Below are 19,553 nucleotides of genomic sequence, written 5' to 3' on the forward strand. Positions count from 1 at the left end.
GATCCCTCCTCCTCTCTGAGCTTGTTTTTTTATTGTTTGGTTTCTTATTTTTTAATTTTTAGAATTTGGCTGAACAAGTTTTGTGACGTCTATTTCCTCTATAGTGTGCAGCCTCTGATTTTCCTGCCCAGATTGTTTTCCCTTATTTTTCTCTCTCATACCTTGGTGTTACCCTTGGGTCAGCAATACCTAATTATTAGCCAAAGGTTGGAGTTAATACTAACTAACCCTTATCCAGTTAGATTTTTACTCTTTGCTATTGAATGTATCTGGGGCTTGGAGGCTGTTGTCCCAGTTTGGAGTTTTGGCTTCCTGTTCTGACAGGGACTAGTAACTTGGAGTTTTCTTTTCTGCTACTGAGTGAGTACAACCTTGGACATACATACAGTCTTTCAGGCTGCCAGGAATGATTCTGAATTTATTTTAATTAAAAAAAAATGATTGTATTTATTTATCTGAGAGAAGGCATGAGAGATTGAGAGCACAAGCTGGGGGAGCGGCAGAGAGCAGCAGAGGGAGAGGGAGAGCAGGGAGCCTGATGCAGGGGTTCTGCAGAGGCTCTGACCCATGACCCTGAGCTGTAGTAGGCAGACACTTAACCAAATGAGCCACCCAGGCACCCTCTGAATTCATTTTTTTTAAAAAGATTTTATTTATTCTTTTTTTTTTTAACGATTTTATTTAATTTATTCATGAGAGACAGAGAGAGGCAGAGACACAGGCAGAGGCAGAAGCAGGCTCCACACAGGGAGCCCGATGCAGGACTCTATCCCGGGTCTCCAGGATCGTGCCCTGGGCTGAAGGCAACGCTAAACCACTGGGCCACCGGGGCTGCCCTGAATTCATTTTTAATAAGAAGAGTCATCCTTCAGTTACAATAGTATATTGTTCAGTATTTAGTCAGAGATTGTATTTAAAACTCTGATGCAAGTGAGCATTCTGTCTTTGGCTGGGTTGATGGGTTTGTGTGCAGTTTGTGGGTTTTATCGTGTGCCTTATATCTTGTTCTGATTTCTCCCAAATGGCTGAAGCCTAGTGCATGCATATAGCCTTGACCCGTATAATTGGCTGTCACCTCAAGATCTTTGGCTTCGTTTTTCCCTGGTTCACTCTATTAAACTTCTGGCTGTTCTGCTGTTTTGCCTGTAACATGGTTGCAGAAACTCTCTGCCTTTAGTGTCTGTGGTCCTTGGTCGTGCTGTGGCTTAGAAGAATGAAGGGATAGACCAGAGAAGAGTGGTGGGCAGCAAAGCAAAGTTTATTGGGCAATGGTATAGTGCTCCTGGAGTGGGAGGGCCCAAGTGAGTTGCCCTTGGAGCTTCTAAGTGTAGAGGTTTTTATGAGCTCTTTTGCAGAACTATCTTTTTTTTTTTTTTTTAAGATTTTATTTATTTATTCATGAGAGAGAGAGAGCGAGAGAGAGAGCCAGAGACACAGGCAGAGGGAGAAGCAGGCTCCATGCAGGGAGCCCGACGTGGGACTCGATCCCAGGTCTCCAGGATCACACCCTAGGCTGAGGGTGGCACTAAACCGCTAAGCCACCAGGGCTGCCCCTGCAGAACTATCTTAAACAGGGTGTGCTGAGTCATGCCAATCAAGGCTTTGGTCACATATCTGTCTACCTATTAGGTTAATGCCTATGTGCTGATGGTCTTTTTTGCTGACATCCAGGGTCTTATGGTCTTAACTGCTCCTTGCGTGATGGGGACAAGTGCTCTGTGGTTAATTGTTTCATTTTAGGACGTTTTTGCAGAAGTCTTTTCTGCAAAGACTGCAAATGAATGCTAGTGTGGTCCTGTCTCAACTGTAAAACAGGATGTCATTGCTATTTTATCTTAGCTGTCCTGACTCCATATGTTCTTGTTAGGGACCCTGGCTCTGACTACCTGTCTAACTCCTAACAACATGGAGCTACTAACATCCTCTTAATAAATGTCCACCAAGATATCTTTTGTTTTCTATGACACTCTTAGACAGGGAGTTCTTCAAGCACTCTGTTCCAAATAAAGTCAGTCCTTTTGGGAATGTTCTGTACCTCTTTGTCTACTATGGCCAGCTTTCTCCCATGGACAGGAACCCCATACCACTGCAACTGAACTGGAGGCAGAGGCCTGCTTAAGGAGTGGGTACTCTATGATGAGTAGCAGCCTCCCATATGGATTTAGCCCTCCTGGAGAGGAAACGGTGCCCTGTGAATAAGCTGTAGTGGGGGCAGTTGGGATCCCAGTACTTTTGGCTTGCTCTGCATGGCGTAGGATTTCTTTTTTTTTTTTTTTCTTTAATTTTTTTTTTATTTATTTATGATAGTCACACAGAGAGAGAGAGAGAGAGAGAGGCAGGGACACAGGCAGAGGGAGAAGCAGGCTCCATGCACCGGGAGCCCAACGTGGGATTCGATCCCGGGTCTCCAGGATCACTCCCTGGGCCAAAGGCAGGCGCCAAACTGCTGTGCCACCCAGGGATCCCCTGGCGTAGGATTTCTACTCTGCAGGTGGGACTGGGTTGGGGAAGAGTAATCCAGTCCTCTCAGTTATGCCCATTTTTTTTTAAAATAAAGATTTTATTTGTTTATTCATGAGAGACACGGAGAGAGAGAGAGAGAGGGAGAAGCAGGCTCCATGTAGGGAGCCTGACGCGGGACCCGATCCCAGGTCTCCAGGATCATGCCCTAGGCCAAAGGCGGCACTAAACTGCTGAGACCCCGGGCTGCCCAGTATGGGTATTTGGAATAGGATTTCTGTAGTATGTGGCTGTGGGTGGGAAATGGGGATAGAGATGAGAAATGAAGGCAGCTTGTTCTTCCTCTGGGCACTGGGAGAGGGAGTCCTAGATTCTTGGAGTGCCCAGGATGAAGCTTTTGTGACATAGAACTGGGGGCAGGGGTTTGAACTGTGGCTCAAATGCCACAGACCATCACAGTTCTTACTTATATGTAGTACATTTTCTTGAAGAAATGTTTCTCTATTCACTATATACTCTTAAGACAATTTTCAGAACTTAAATAATTGTTCTTAATAATTTAACCACTTAAATAGTTGTTTTGCTGGTGAGAGTCCTCTGAGTCTCTTACTCTGCCATTCTAAAGGATGCATCTATTTTATATTTTTAATATATTGATGGATTTGGGATTTATGTCTATATATGTATATAAAATCTTGTGTACATATGTACATATGTATATAAGTATGTATATATACATATATAAAAATATAAATGTATATTAAAAACTCAACATAAATGTGTGTATATATATATTGTATATGTATATGAAATTTGCTTGCAACTTAAAACCATATGTGTCTAATGTCTCTGTTAGGATAGGCAATGATTTTAACTATTAATTAAATTTCCTAAAACTTAAAAATTTTACAAAATTTTTGTTACTATTTTACTTCATTGGTATGCTAATTTTCTCAGAATATATTTATTCTGCTATTTTTCAAAACTTTTGAGTAAAGCAGTCTGTTGCATTCTATTCTATTATTATTTTTAATCTCAGCAATACCTGTAATTTTGCACCTTTTTTATTCCTCATATTGTCAGTCTTGCCAGAGGTTTAAAATATGTTAATTTTATTTCCAAGAACCAACTTTGTTTTTGTTCATTTTTTTTGTTCATTCTAGTATATATATATGTTTTTGTACTTCCTTAAGCTTACTCTTTCCTCTTTCTTTCTTTCTTTCTTTCTTTCTCTCTCTCTCTCTCTTTCTTTCTTTCATCCTGCTTCTAATTGCTTTGGAAATATTCTCTTGTTTTTATTTTATTTATTTTATTTTTTTATTTTTTAAGGACTTTATTTATTTATTCATGAGAGAGAGAGCCACAAGCCTAGGGAGAAGCAGGCTCCATGGAGAGAGCCCGACGTGGGACTCAATCCCGGGTCTCCAAGATCACACCTGGGCTGACGGCGGTGTTAAACCGCTGAGCCACCAGGGCTGCCTTATTCTCTTGTTTTTAAGTTATTCCTCAGCTCACTAAGTTTTAGCTGTCTTTATTTTCTAACAAAAAGATTTCTATTTATAAATTTACCTCCAAGTACCACTTTAGCTTCATTTCACAATTTCTATAGTGTACTAATTTTATATTATCAAACTCTATTTTCTAGTTTTCATTTTTAAAAATTTAAAATATTTTTACTAAAAAATGTTTTTACTTAGATCTTCTTTAATTGTTTTTAGCAATGCTGTGTAAATTTTAGTAAATAAGATGCATTTTTAAAAAATTTCAGTATAATTAACATGGTGTTATATTAGTTTCAGGTGTGTACAATATGTGATTCAACAATTCTATACATTACTCAGTGCTCATCAAGATAAGTTTGCTTTTAATCCCCTCACTTGTTTCACCTATATCCTTACCTGTTTCTCTTTTGGCAACCACCAGTTTGTTTTATATATTTAACAGTATTTTGTTTGTCTCTTTTTCTCTTTTTCTCTTTTGTTTCTTAAATTCCACATACAAGTGAAATCATATGGTATTCATCTTTCTTTGACTGACTTATTTCACTTAGGATTATACCCTCTAGATTCATCCATATTGTTCCAAATGGCAAGATCTCTTTTTTAAATTTTTATTTATTTATTCCTGGGAGGCACAGAGAGAGAGAGAGAGAGGCAGACACATGAGCAGAGGGAGAAGTGGGCTCTCTCTGATGCGGGATTTGATCCCAGGACCCCGGGATCACACCCTGAACAGAAAGCAGACACTCAACAACTGAGCCACTCAGGCATCTGCAAGATCTCATTCTTATAGCTGAGTAATATTCTATTGTATGTATATACCACATCTTTTTTATCCATTCATGTATCAGTGCTCACTTGGGTTGCTTCCATATCTTGACTATTGTATGTAATGCTGCCTGTAAACATAGGGACACATGTATCTGTTTGAATTTATGTTTGGGTAAATACCCAGTAGTGGAATTACTAAGCAATCTTGAAAAAGGAGAACAAAACTAGAGGTGTCACAATCATTCATTTTGAGCACATATTCTTTTTATAATCTTTGAGTATAATTTAATCACTTTAGACTTCTTGCCTGTTAAATATAAAATTTGGTCCTCCATTGTTTGCCTTTTCTTTTGAGTATTGTGAAAGAAATCTTACAGATTCTCTGACTTCTCATCTGTTTCTCTGAAGAGTATTGGCTGAACTTAACTCCAGACTCTATGTTCTAGAAGTAGACAGCAACTGAAAACTCTGAATCTTTAAGCTTTTGCAATGATTGCTTTAAATCTAGCCCACACATGCAAAGTCTAAGAATCAGCCAGAGAATTCAGTTAATATGATGAATTTGGGGCTTCTCATCTGTCATTCTGTAACTCTTCAATTTGCTGTGACTGTTTTAAACTCTGTCCTCTAATTTCTCAGTAAGTAAGATTGCAGATTTTTATCTGAATTTCAGCTCTGTATTGATTGGTCCTGAACTCAGACAAAAGCCATCATAAACAGGAGGCTCAACTAGTGCCATTTCTTTTCCAGTTTTCTGGATTTTGGATAATTATCTAGTACCTAAAGATTAAGTGTATTTTATTCAGGATTTATAGTATCTATCAGAACATTGGTCTGATATTAGCTCCCTCATCATTTCTAGCACAGGAAACTAGAAGTACATTTTTAAGTCCCCAAATATTCCAGAAAGCTAGATTCCCAATTTAATTGCATCCCCCCCCCCTTTTTTTGGAGAGTTGGAGCGGGGTGGGGGGTGGGGAGAATCTTAAGCAATCTTAAGATTGATTGGGCCTCAATCTCACAACCTGAGATCTCACAACCTGAGATTGTGACCTGCCCTGAAACCCAGAATTGGTTGCCTAACTGACTGAGCCACCCAGGTGCCCCTGATTTTATTCCAATTAGAGAACATAGTGTTCTCTGATACTAATTCTTCGAAATGTTTTGGTACTTGCATTTTGGCCTTTCATGTAATGCATCTTAATAAATGTGACATGTACATTTAGAAAAAATCCTGAGACTTTTTCAAATGTTCATTGTCAAAATAGATGAAGCTGTTAATTGTAATCATAATTTACATATTCTTTTAGGTTTTTCTATCCACTTGAGCTATCAGTTATTCAAGGAAGTATATTAAAATCTTCATTGTGTGACAAATTTGTCCATTTCTCCTTGTGATTGAATAGGTTTTTTGTTTTGTGTATTTTATTTTTATTTTTATTTTTTTGTTTTGTGTATTTTAAAGATAAGTTTAAGAGGTGTATTCAGTTTGAAATAGTTCTTAGAGTTTTAAACCTATTGTGACTCTAATAATAAAAATATGTATGTATTTACTTATTTATTTTTATTTTTTAAAATTAAAATTCAATTAATTAACATATAGCATATTATTAGTTTCAGAGGTAGAGTTCAGTGATTCATCTGTTATATATAGCACCCAGTGTACCCAGGGTACATTGAGTACCCTCCTTATTGCCCGCCACCCAGTTACCCCCTCCCCCAACCCCTCCCTCCAACAACCCTCAGTTTGTTTCCTATTATTAAGACTCTTGTAGTTTATCTCCCTCTCTGATTTCACCTTGTTTTATTTTTTTCTCCCTTCCCCATGCTCCTCTGTTTTATTTCCTAAACTCCACATATGAGTGAGATCATATGATAATTACCTTTCTCTGATTGACTTATTTTGCTTCGTATAATATCCTCTAGTTCCGTCCACGTTGCAAATGGCAAGATTCCAATTTTTTTTGATTACTGAGTAATATTCCATTGTATATATATACCATGTCTTCTTTATCCATTCATCTCTCAATGGACATCTGGGCTCTTTCCATAGTTTGGCTATTGTGAACATTGCTGCTCTAAACTTTGGGATGCAGGAACCTCTTTGGATCAGTACATTTGTATTTTGGGGGTAAATCCTTTGTAGTGCAATTGCTGGGTAGCTCTATTTTCAACTTTTTAAGGAACCTCCATACTGTTTTCTAGAATGGCTGTACCAGCTTGCATTGCCATCAGCAGTCTAAGAGGGGTCTCCTTTCTCTGCATCCTTGCCAACGTCTCTTGTTTCCTGACTTGTTAATTTTAGCCATTCTGACTGGTGTGAGGTGGTATCTCATTGTGCTTTTGATATGTAGTTCCCTGATGCCGAGTGATGTGGATCATTTTTTCATGTGTCTGTTGGCCATTTGTATGTCTTCTTTGAAGAAGTGTCTGTTCATGTCTTCTTTCCATTTCTTGATTGGATTATTCTTTGGGTGTTGAGTTTGAGAAGTTCTTTATAGATTTTTGGATACCAGCGCTTTACCTGATAAGACATTTATAACTATCTTCTCCCATTCTGTTGGTTGTCTTTTGGTTTTGTTAACTATTCCCTTTGTTGTATAAAAGCTTTTTATCTTGGTGAAGTCCCAATAGTTAATTTTTGTTTTTGTTTCCCTTGCATTTGGAGATGTGTCTAGCAAGAAGTTGTTGCAGCTGAGGTCAGAGGTTGCTGCCTGTGTTCTTCTCTAGGATTTTGTTGGATTCCTGTTTTCTATTTAGGTCTTTCATCCATTTTGAGTCTATTTTTGTGTGTGGTGTAAGGAAATGGTCTAGTTTCATTCTTCTGCATGGCCTGTCCAATTTTCCCAACATCATTTATTGAAGAGACTGTGTTTGGGATCCCTGGGTGGCGCAGCGGTTTGGCGCCTGCCTTTGGCCCAGGGCGTGATCCTGGAGACCCGGGATCGAATCCCACGTCGGGCTCCCGGTGCATGGAGCCTGCTTCTCCCTCTGCCTGTGTCTCTGCCTCTCTCTCTCTCTCTGTGTGACTATCATAAATAAATTTTAAAAAAGAAGAAAAAAAAAATGAAGAGACTGTGTTTTTTTTTCCATGGGGTATTCTTTCCTGCTTTGTTAAACATTAGGTGACCATAGAGTTGAGGGTTCATTTCTGGGTTCTCTGTTCTGTTCCATTAATCTACGTGTCTGTTTTTGTGCCAATACCATACTGTCTCGATGATTACAGCTTTATAATAGAGGTTGAAGTCCAGGATTGTCATGCTACCAGTTTTGATTTTCTTTTTCAACATTCCTTTGGCTATTTGAAGTATTTTCTGGTTCCATACACATTTTAGGGTTATTTGTTCCAGCTCTATGAAAAAAGTTGATGGTATTTTGATAGGGATTATACTGAATGTATAGATTGCTCTAGGTAGCAAGACATTTTAAAAATATTTGTTCTTGCAATCCATGAGCATGGAACGTTTTTCCATTTCTTTTTGTCTTCCTCAATTTCTTTCATAAGTATTTATTTTGTTAGCATTTGTCTGATGTTTTACAATGCTGTTACTTTTTTACTTTTACATTTTAGATTTATTTTAAATAGTTGCATTGTAAAAATCAACCTGATTTGTCTTTTAGCTGAACAGTTCAGTATACTTAAAAGTAATTATTAACATATTATTGCTATGTTTTTTTATAGCTATTACCAGTGCCATGATGTTACATTGAATTCCATGTTGGAGTTTTTCTCCAGAGTGTACAATTTTTAGAGTACAGTGTGATTCTTCACGAGAGTAGTGTAATAGTCATTCTGGATGTCAGGTACTATAATACAGTAATTAAGAGATTGTATCTGGAGCCAGATTTCCTGGATTAACATCCATATTGTTCTTCTTCCTAGCAATGCATCCCTTGGGCAAGTTAAAAATATTCCATGTCTGAGTTTCTTCATAGTTCTTATATTAATAGAGATAATGTGGGATCCCTGGGTGGTGCAGCGGTTTAGCGCCTGCCTTTGGCCCAGGGCGCGATCCTGGAGACCCGGGATCAAATCCCACGTCGGGCTCCCGGTGCATGGAGCCTGCTTCTCCCTCTGCCTATGTCTCTGCCTCTCTCTCTCTCTCTCTGTATGACTATCATAAATAAATAAACATTAAAAAAAAGAGATGTGAGAATTATCATGTAAAGTATTTGAAAAAATGATTAGCACATAGTAAGCACCCAGAATGGGCTAATTATTATTAATTTCTACCAGGTTATTGTGTACTCTTCATTTGTCTCATTTTCCTATTTTTCTCCTCCTTCTTGTGCTTTTAAATTTATTAAATGTCAAGCTATTTAATTTTTCTTCCGTACACTAATTATTTTGTCCCATTTGTCTTTCCATGTATACCCTTGATATTTTAGTAATTCTAAGCAAAATTAAAAGTTACTATGTTTATCATCCTCCTGAACAATACAATTAGGATTCTTGAACTCCCAATAACAAATATTTTCATCTCTTTTTTATTTATAAAGATACTTCTTTTCTGAGTATAAAATACTAGTTTTTTTTTTTTTTTTAAAGATTTTATTTGTTTATTAGAGAGAGAGAGAGAGACAGGCAGAGGGAGAAGCAGGCTCCATGCAGGGAGCCTGACATGGGATTCGATCCCGGGTCTCCAGGATCATGCCCTGGGCTAAATGCAGCACTAAACCGCTAAGCCACCAGGGCTGCCCTAAAACACTAGTTTTAACAGATATTTTCTTACAACATTTTTGTTATTGCTGTTATAGTTGAATTGTTCTGTTGTGTCTTTTTTTCTTATTTAGTTTTAAGATTTTCTCTTGTACTTTGTTCTGAGAATTTATTAAGGTATGCTTGGCTATAGTTTTCTTTTATTTTAATTAGGATTTTTGTGATTCCTGCATGTTAGGATTTATGTTCATTATCAATAATAATCATTTGGTAATCAAATATTGGCTTTCCCCTAATATCTTAATTCTTCTCTTGGAATTCCAAGTATTTTACCTTCTCACCTTTACTGAAATTCTCTTAAGGGTTTCATACATTTTAGCTTTTGCCTCTGCTGTTTGGCTTTAAGTTTTTCAGATTCTAACTCATGATTTCTCTTTTCAGTTCCATGTAACTGAATATTTAAGTCTTGTGGATTATTTTAATTTCAATTCTTCTTTATTTCTAGAAGTGGCATAATATTCTTTTTCAAGTATGTCACGTAATTTTTATTTCTCACCATTATTCATACTTTAATCCCCTTTTAAAAAATGCTATTGAATATACTTATATCTTATATCTGAAGAATTTAGGATATGTTCTCCCTCTCTCATCTGGCAGCTTGTTGTGAGCTCATGTTTCTTGGACTTTATTTGTGGGAAGTTTTTGAGGACGGGACTGAGAATGGATTTCAGTTAGTTTCACACAGAAGGCTGGAACCGCTAGCAACTTGTGTCTATTTAAATCAGATTTTTGCCTTGTAGTATTTTGTACTAGGCAGATAGTATAAATTTGGGCTATAAATCCAGGTATATTCTGGGCTGATAGCTATGAGTCTCAAGAGAGACTTTTCCCCATAAACTCAAGATAAGACAGAAAAATTTGCTTGCCAAGTTGCCTTCCTGTCCAATTTTGCAATATTGACTTTCGAAAATGCTTTTATTAAGTGTGTAGATTTTTGGAAAATAAAGTGTGTAGCCTTTTATTTGCCTTGAATTTATTCAGGATCTCTAACCCATACTGGAGCCAAATCTTTGTGTTCTATTTCTACATTGTCTCTGGGCAATTTAAACCAAGCTGTAGGTCACTGGGATTAGTAGAACCTAGAGTATCATCTGACTTCAGTGCTTGCCTTTCGCCATCAGTCCCAGGGAATTTCCCTTGCTTTCTTGTAAGTCCAACTATACATTAAAAGTGGTCTTTTAGGGATCCCTGGGTGGCGCAGCGGTTTGGCGCCTGCCTTTGGCCCAGGGCGCGATCCTGGAGACCCAGGATCGAATCCCATGTCAGGCTTCCGGTGCATGGAGCCTGCTTCTCCCTCTGCCTATGTCTCTGCCTCTCTCTCTCTCTCTCTCTCTCTCTCTCTGTATGACTACATAAATAAATAATAAAAAATAATTTTTTTTAAAAAAAGTGGTCTTTTAACAATATTTTACCCTCCATTTTTAGATATTTTAGGAGGGGGCGGATTTCATGATAGTTGTCCCATTATGTGGTAAGATATATATTTATTCAGCAAATTTCTAAAGTTATTAGTGTATTACCAGTGTATTCATGAATTATCAAAGTTAAGAATATCTACTTCAAGATAGTGAGATAAAACCTGTTTTTATCTATGCAATGTATTTTTTTTAAACATTTTTAAAAAATTTATTTATTGAGAGAGAGAGAGAGACTGAGAGGCAGAGACACAGGCAGAGGGAGAAGCGGGCTCCATGCAGGGAGCCTGATGAGAGACTCCATCCTGAGTCTCCAGGATCAGACCCCCGGCTGCAGGCGGCGCTAAACCGCTGCGCCACCGGGGGTGCCCATGCAATGTATTTCTAATGAAGACAACTCAATAAGATTATTTCACTGATAGAGTTAATGAAATGAAGTTTTTGGTTTCAGTAGTTTATATTAGGTAAAAAATATTACTTATAAACATAGTTAATAGGTATACAGCATTTCCAAGATATTTGTATATATTTCAACTGATTATAAAGGTGGATATTTTGAATTTACATGCTAATAAATTTGAGAATTGTCCTTCATAGGATTTAAAGAGTTTATTAGTATTTGTTGTTTGGCACTTAAAATATATTTGTGTGTTTCTGCAAGAATCAATTCAACTAGCAATAGATTTACTTATTGATAGTCACATATCCTAGTCCTAGAGGAAAAAAGGGTGACAAAACTAATGAGATATGTGCTATATATTGAATGTGCTACAATATTTTAAGAAGAAATAACTGTGAAGGAGGTAATGCAGCACAGTACGATCCACACCATCATGGGTCACATGAGGAAGTGTGAGGAGAAACGATTTCTTCTATTTGGGGAACTCTGTGGAAGCTTCCTAGATGATAATGACACTTGAGCCAGGTCTTGAAAGATAAGGAATGATTCGTCAGGACATTTCTGGCAAAGAAGTGGATAGATGTTCAAGACAAGAAAGATGTCAAAACATTAGGTAATGGGAGAGTGTGTGATTATGAGGGATAAGAGGCATGAGTTGTGGAGTGGTGGCCATCAGTGGTGGCCAATAATAGCTGATAGTAGTAAAATAGGTACGGGCAGATTATGTAGGGATTTGTTTGTTTTTACTTCATAATTAGAAGGGGAAATTGATTTTCTGAGCAATTGGGTGCCGTTAGGTTTAGGAAGTTTTAGATATGTATGCAAACTGGCAGAATTTTGAACAGAGTTTCTGGAAAGAAGAAGAGGGGAGAAACACTGCTGACAAAAGAATCTGTAGGAGTAACAACACAAGTTTTTGAGAAAAAATGTTTTAGATGTTATAATAAAATGATGTGTGTCTTTTAATCTTTTGTAATAAAAACAGTACTCTAGGGAATATAAGACTTTAATAAGCCCAACTTGAAGGTTTGTGGCAAATATTAATTAATGACAAAAAGAAGCAAGTACACTTGTTCTAGACAATTTTACAAGTAAAATTGTAAATTATTAGTGACTTTTTGTTATATGTCAGGTGTTGTCTTTTAGAAATCTGTAACACCATAAAGAAATAATAACCATCCTTTCACTTATTTAAAGCATCCTTCACTTTGTGTTATAAAACCTTTGAGGACAAGAAAACTTTTTTCTTTCTTTTTTTTTTTTTAAATATTTTAATTATTAGTGAGAGACAGATATATATAGAGAGAGGCAGAGACACAGGCAGAAGCAGGCAGGCTCCATGCAGGGAGCACGTCAGGGGCTCCCTGACGCGGGACTTAATCCCAGGTCTCCAGGATCACGCCCTGGGCCGAAGGTGGTGCTAAACCGCTGAGCCACCAGGGTGGCCCAGAAAACTTTTTTCTTAATGGAGCTAAAGTTGGAGCCATATGTGTTTCTATTTAAGCTTATCTCAGTAATGTTATTTTTTTTATTTTATATATTTTAAAGATTTTTTTTTTTTATTTATTCATGAAAGACAGAGTGAGGCAGAGACAACAGGCAGAGGGAGAAGCAGGCTCCATGCAGGGAACTCGATGTGGGACTCGATCCCTAGACCAGGATCACGCCCTAAGCCAAAGGCAGATGCTCAACCACTGAGCCACCCAGCCATCCCCTGAGTAATGTTTTAAAAGGCTTGACAGGTCATATATTTTTCCTTAAGTGTTACCCATATAAAGAAGATTACTCCCTTTGAATAGACAATATGACTTTGAACATAGAATTTTAGAATTTAAGAGACAAACGTGTCATTCAAAAAAGGAGGAATCTGAGGGGCCAGAATTTGATTTGCCTGAATTACATTGCTAATTTGATGCCAGAACTGATACTGAAAGACAGGTGTTAGAACTCTTGGTCCAGTCTTTTTTGGTGTTTCTCATTAATGCAAAAATGGTCAGCAAGAACTTTCTTTATGATTACTACGTAATGGTTTGAAATGCACAAGAATGATTTTTATGTTATTTTATTGTATTCTAGTTATTTGAAAATTAGTAAACACTTAAATTTATATAGCCATTATCTTTTGGCTATAATATTTAAAAACTGGAATACCCATTTTTTTCTCCATACAAATGTTCTTCCCTTACTAAAGGACAACCATTAGTATCACTTATTGGCGAGTTTAAGTTTCCTTAATTTCATAGTATTGTTATTTCTGTATCTAAGTTGATTATTTCTAGCATATTTTATTTTTAAAATTTTTTCTAGTTAAACAATTCTGTGATGAAGTTCAATAATAGAAGGATTTTTCTTATGGAATTAGTTATTTAAAATATATATTAGGTCATATTAATAGCTCTATATTTTGAACAGTATTTTCAGAATATCCATTAGCTTGATAGGTATATTTTTAAAAGTTTTTTTTTTCAGCTGAAGGCTCTTATGACTATTTTAGAAGATGATCATGTAGCTGCAGTGCATATCAATTAATAGAATAGTTGGCTAACATTATATGGTGGGTAGCATAGAAAGGGTAAGGGTTTTGCAAAGTAATACTTCACTTCTCTGTGGTGTTGGCGAGATCTGAAAATTGACTTTAGCAGAAAGAAGCCAGTGAATTCCACTGAAGTCAGCTTATATCATTTACGTTGAGGAAATTATGAATTGCATATTTAGATTCACTTCATCTTCAAAAAAATATGCCTTATAATTGGAATTTTCCATTGAGAATAAACATTTGGTTTTGACAAGACATAAATCCAAGGGCCCTAAAAAAAAAGTTAATGTAAATTCTCAATCACAACCATCATTAATACTTTATATGTAAATAGGAATTCATAAAATGAATGTAAATAACAAAGTATGTAGCCTTTGTTAGCTACCAAGAAATTTGGAGATGGTTATCAATAACACAGAGAGGAGCTGAGATGAAAATGGTTACAGCCAAGGGAAGTAATTGGTATTGACAACCATCATCAATGGCTACTATTACTGTTACTGAAACTGCAAATTGGAACATGTGGATGTGATTCTTTGCACACAGAAAAGTTCACAACTGCTTTTTGATAGCTTTTATTCCATAGTACTGTGTGGTGGATCATGTATTACGTTACTGTAAAATCCCTGTGAACTTTTATGTATACAAATATCAGATCAATTACAGATTTCATTAATTATGAATATTTTAAACATCAATAAAAAAAGAGGCCAAGAAATTAAATATAATAAAAATTGAAATATTTATTCTTTTGGCTCAATAATGACGTAGCTCACCATTCTTTTTAGTAATAGCAATTCCCTGCATGCAGTTCATTTAGTACACTACAAGTAAATAGTTTTGTAAAAGGTTAACATTAAACTTTTGGTTTGTGCAAAAAAACAAAAATTTATATCATGTTAGGTAATTGCACAACTTTGCCACTTTGTTCATGGCTAAAAAGGAGAGAGCCCATGTTATTTCTCTAATAGCTCTAGTATAGCAAGAATTAAAAAAATAAGACTAGTCTGCATAAGCAAATACTACAAAAGTTTGAGTAAAAAAAAATTTCCATGAATAATGGGTAATATTGAGGCAACCATAGTAAAAAATGATCTAGGTTTGAATTTTTGACCAATGTATCTCTATTGGAATGGTAGAAAATATATTATAACAAAGAAATCCACAAAACCCATTGTCTAACTTTTATTTTAGGAAATTATCCATTGAAAAGTCTTATGGATTCAAAAGTTTGGAGTTGTGATTAAAAATAAAAAGCAAAAGCATAAAGTAAAATAAATTGCCATGTCATCAACCTGAAAATAATTTTCTTATGTACAAAGTGCAACAAATAAAATTGATCATATTTTTACATTATTTATATTTAAACAAGTTTTGGACATATTTTTAGCAAAATATGATAGTATAGGTTTTGACAATAGGCAGTATGCAGTGTGTTTCTTTGAAATATAGAGAGACACCATATGACACTCAAGTTGAATTAAAATTCAGAAGTAAAGGTACTTTTAAATAACTGCAAGCTATTCTGCTTGACATACTGGATAGAGCTGTATGTCTTCCAACTCTACCAACATGTGATATCTTCTAACCAAGGCTTGTGAAGAATGGGTTGAGTAAAATAGAGCAGCATAGGCAATATTAACATGCATTAGTGATAGTCTTCAAACTATGTTTAATGAATGGTACAGGATATATCCCTGTTGGAAGCTCGCAAAAGACACACTGTGGTACATATTTGATTTAATAGATGTTGTTTATCAGAATATATATATATATATATATGATTATATATATACATGTGTGTATATATATATGTGTGTGTGTGTGTGTGTATATATATATATATATATTCCTGCCCAAACATGCACCACAGGATAAAATAACTATTTACATAACAGGGGGTGTTGAATTGACATAAAATGTCAGCTTTGCTGAGAGTAGAAGATGGCAAAGCAATACTGCAGCTGAAAGTGGGACAACTATTCTAAAGTGACACTATAGATATACTTTTTCTAGATTTTTTTTCATTTTGTTTTTGGAAAGCATTTAACGAAATTAAATATAGAGCTCTGGAACTTAGAATAAAATTTGCACTTGCTGAAACAATATTTGCATAAAAATAATCCTTTAAAAATTAGAGGAGACTTTACAGGCACATAACTGTTCAGATATAAACAAATGTAACAGACTAAAACACTTTCAAAATTAAAGCTGTCTAGAAATGGAAGTACCTGAAATTATTGACATTAGAATATTTTTTTCTGGTTTTGAGCAAGAATTTTATCTCTCAAAACACTTTTGCTTATCATTTGAGAGACTTGTGGAGTAGGAACACAGGGCTCTTATATACTTTTCTCTCAACTTAAATGGCATTTACAAAAATAGTGACATAGTATTATGAATAAACTATGAATTAGGGAGCAAGGAAATCCACTAGAACAAATTTTGTAAAAATATGGCAGATATGGAAGTTAAAAATAGAGTGGATGCAAGTACTGTACTAAAGGTGTTTGGTGTAGTTACAATGATCACTTTGCACAATTATCCCTACAGTCTAGATAGCCATTTAGTTTCTCTTCAGCAGTGTCAGCTGGTAATGAAAACAGCAACCTCTTGTCAATCTGATACCCTGACTCACAGAGTTGTAGTCATGGATAGGTCACTGTCTTGTTATAGGCACTGACCATGAGTATTTGTTAAAACAGTCAGTTTGGCATAGACCTCTTCTGGGAGTCCAGTTGACACATAGACTTTACCATCATAGGCTGTAAACAATTGATCACAAAGATAATTCTTTGTTTCTTTTTTACTTTTGATTTTCCCTGACCTCTTTCCCTTTGCTTTCTTTTTCTGGTTTGTCTTTCTCAAACTTCTCTTTGTCTGGCTTTGTTACACTGTCATAGGAAGGAGGAGATGTGGTAGAGGAACTTCCATCTGTTTTTTCTGGGGTGGAGTTTCCATTTAATTTGTCAATAATCATGTCTTCTTTGATAGGTAAGTCAATCCTTCCTTTAATTGCCTCTTTGTTATATTCACTTGATACCTTTTTTAACCTTTGTCTTAAAAGATAACATCTGAAATTACGCTGAATGATAGCAGCAGATACCTCCTCTTGTTTGCGTTTCAGAGTGGTTGTGATGGGTTCATAGGAGACTTTGGAGGGGTTCGAAGCCATGAACCGGTCTTCCATCTGTATTCTAAGGGCATCCATCTCTCCACTCTCACCCAAAACACGCTTTGTAAAGGCAAATAAAATGTCGAGGCAGTGGATCCGGTCCCCACTGACCATGGGCAGGTCCATGGCAATGAGCTGGACTTTGTTTGGTTTCGCTATGAGAAGAGGAGGATCCAGGGCAGCTGCAAAATCAGAGAGCTTGGAGAACTCTATAAACTGGGTGGCATCAGGATCAAACTTCTCCCAGACTTCATAGAACATCTCAAAGTCATCCTCGCTCAGGGGCTCTGCACTCTCCTCAGTAGCAACACTGAAGTTCTCCAGGATGACAGCGATGTACATGTTCACCACAACCAGAAATGAGATGATGATGTAACTGACAAAAAAGAAAATCCCAACAGATGGGTTCCCACAGTCTCCCTTAACTGAACTTCCAGGGTGAATTGTGTCAGGATCACAGTCAGGTGGTGCACTGTTGAGAATAGGTGCTAGCAATCCGTCCCAGCCAGCCGAGGTGGTAATTTGGAACAAGCAGATCATGCTGTTGCCAAAGGTCTCAAAGTTGAACATATCATCAATTCCAGCTTCCTTTTTAACATAGGCAAAGTTGGACATTCCAAAGATGGCATAGATGAACATGACCAGGAAGAGCAGGAGGCCGATGTTAAATAAGGCAGGGAGGGACATCATCAGAGCAAAGAGCAGTGTGCGGATCCCCTTCGCCCCTTTGATCAGACGCAAGATTCGACCAATCCTGGCGAGCCGGATCACTCGGAACAGGGTGGGGGACACAAAGTATTTTTCTATCAGCTCAGCCAGAAACATACCTGTGGAAAAAATACAGAAATCAACTAAACAGTGAATATCTTATGCCCACATGAATGCTTTATCTTTGCAAGATTTAAGAAAACAGTAAGATTGTTATGATTATAAACTTTTACTAAATATTTGGGCCCACTCCCTAATACTAGCAATTAAAGATAACAGAGTTTTATTCAATGATTCTATAATGTTATAAACCAATATAGATTTTTAGAAAATCCAAAAATTAAATAACCTCAGAGTGTCATGGCAATTTAAGATTATATACACTCAGTTTCTATGAAGAGTTATCCCCACACATAAAATGTGCTGATTACTGACAAAGATTATTTCTGAAATCTCTAAATATATTCTCTTTTCAAATATTGACATTTCTTCTGTTAGAGGAAAATGAACAGTAGTGGTAAACTTAAGAATTATACACATTAACATTCTCAGATCTAATTTCTGAGTTACACAGCTGTCAGGCCTTGGGGAGCTTTACCTCCAGTGGTACCTCTCTGTAATTAAACCGTTCTTACCCACAATGGAGAGAATCACCACCACAAAATCAAAAATGTTCCAGCCTATGGTGAAGTAGTAGTATCTGAGAGAGATGAGCTTTAGCACAAATTCTCCAGTGAACAGGATAATGAATACAAGGTTGATCCGGGACAAAACCAGAGTCATATATTTGCTCTGGTCATCAGTTTCCACCATCATGGTGACCATATTGAGGCAGATGAGAATCATGATACTGATATCAAAGACTTGTCTAGTTACAAAGTCAAAGACCATTCCTTGGAATTTGTTCTAGAAAGAGAGGTAAAAGAAGGTTAATATGCATATTTCATAAATAATGACTAAAATTTCAGATGAAGGCCTTCCATATATGGCCATGAGATATACACCCTTATCACATTACTACAAACAATTTTTTGTGCTCCATTTCTCTTCACATTAAAATACAAAAGGAAATGAAAAAAGTCATATGATAAGAACAAAACGTATTCAGTATATTTAAGTTCCATGGGAAGACAGAGCTCAGTAAGGCATAAATTGGTGGCAGTTAGCTGTTAATATGCATGGGATTTGCTTGATTTAAAATGACTTGATAATTTTTACCAAAAAATTATGACAACTAATAATGAAGATTTACAAAGTAGATTGATACAGAGTTTTAAATGGATGAATACCCTAATTCATTTATCAGTACTTCAGGAATTTTGGTTTATAACTTATTTCCATCTCTCTCCTTCAAAATATGTCATTTTCTATTTTATTCTGTCTCTTTTAACTATGTTTGTGTGTTATTTATCTCTTTCTTCATCTGTTCTTTATCCATGCTTCAACAAAAATGAATGACATTTTTTCTTTGTCTTATTAGCAATCATCTCAGGAATCACGCACTTTTAAAGATTACTATACTCATGTGATATTAAATATAATTCTATTAGGGAAATAAATCCTTAATAATTTAAAATAAAAACATAAAATTTCGTAGCTTATTGAAAATCAGTTTCATGAATTGACAGAGTTTTCTTCTTTAAAATATAATATTTAAATAATCTTCAGTAAAACAGGTTTATGTCCTTTTGTGTATCCTCCCCTACCTCCCCCCTTAATCACTCCTAACCTCAAATCCAAAACTCTTAAAAATATGGTAAAGTGGAAGTCATTTAGAGGATTCATGAGAAAATCCAAGTTCTGGCAATTAACAAGCTTTATGACTTTAGGTAGGATATTTTACTTTTTTGGGGGGGGGGGGGCTTCAGT

General features: G+C 36.1%; 1 protein-coding gene and 1 long non-coding RNA gene across 6 annotated transcripts in view; one reads left to right on the top strand and one right to left on the bottom strand.

Annotated features, from left to right (window-relative positions):
* The first annotated feature begins 287 nt into the window (after positions 1–287).
* Positions 288–19,553, top strand: part of LOC121471828 — an 81,804-nt gene continuing 62,538 nt past the window's right edge. The window contains exon 1 of the long non-coding RNA XR_005982711.1: positions 288–360. This is a non-coding gene — a long non-coding RNA (uncharacterized LOC121471828). The remainder of the gene's footprint in view (positions 361–19,553) is intronic.
* LOC121471827 (sodium channel protein type 3 subunit alpha) overlaps positions 14,460–19,553 on the bottom strand; it is a 106,436-nt gene continuing 101,342 nt past the window's right edge. For all 5 annotated transcript variants that reach the window (XM_041722670.1, XM_041722673.1, XM_041722672.1 and 2 more), the window contains 2 exons: positions 18,320–18,590; positions 14,460–17,803 (listed from right to left, as the gene is read on the bottom strand). In XM_041722670.1, coding sequence (XP_041578604.1) covers positions 16,608–17,803; positions 18,320–18,590 — 1,467 coding nt within the window. In that variant the 3' untranslated portion in view covers positions 14,460–16,607. The remainder of the gene's footprint in view (positions 17,804–18,319; positions 18,591–19,553) is intronic.

Source organism: Vulpes lagopus, chromosome 11, assembly GCF_018345385.1.
Source record: "Vulpes lagopus strain Blue_001 chromosome 11, ASM1834538v1, whole genome shotgun sequence".
Lineage (NCBI taxonomy): Eukaryota > Metazoa > Chordata > Mammalia > Carnivora > Canidae > Vulpes > Vulpes lagopus.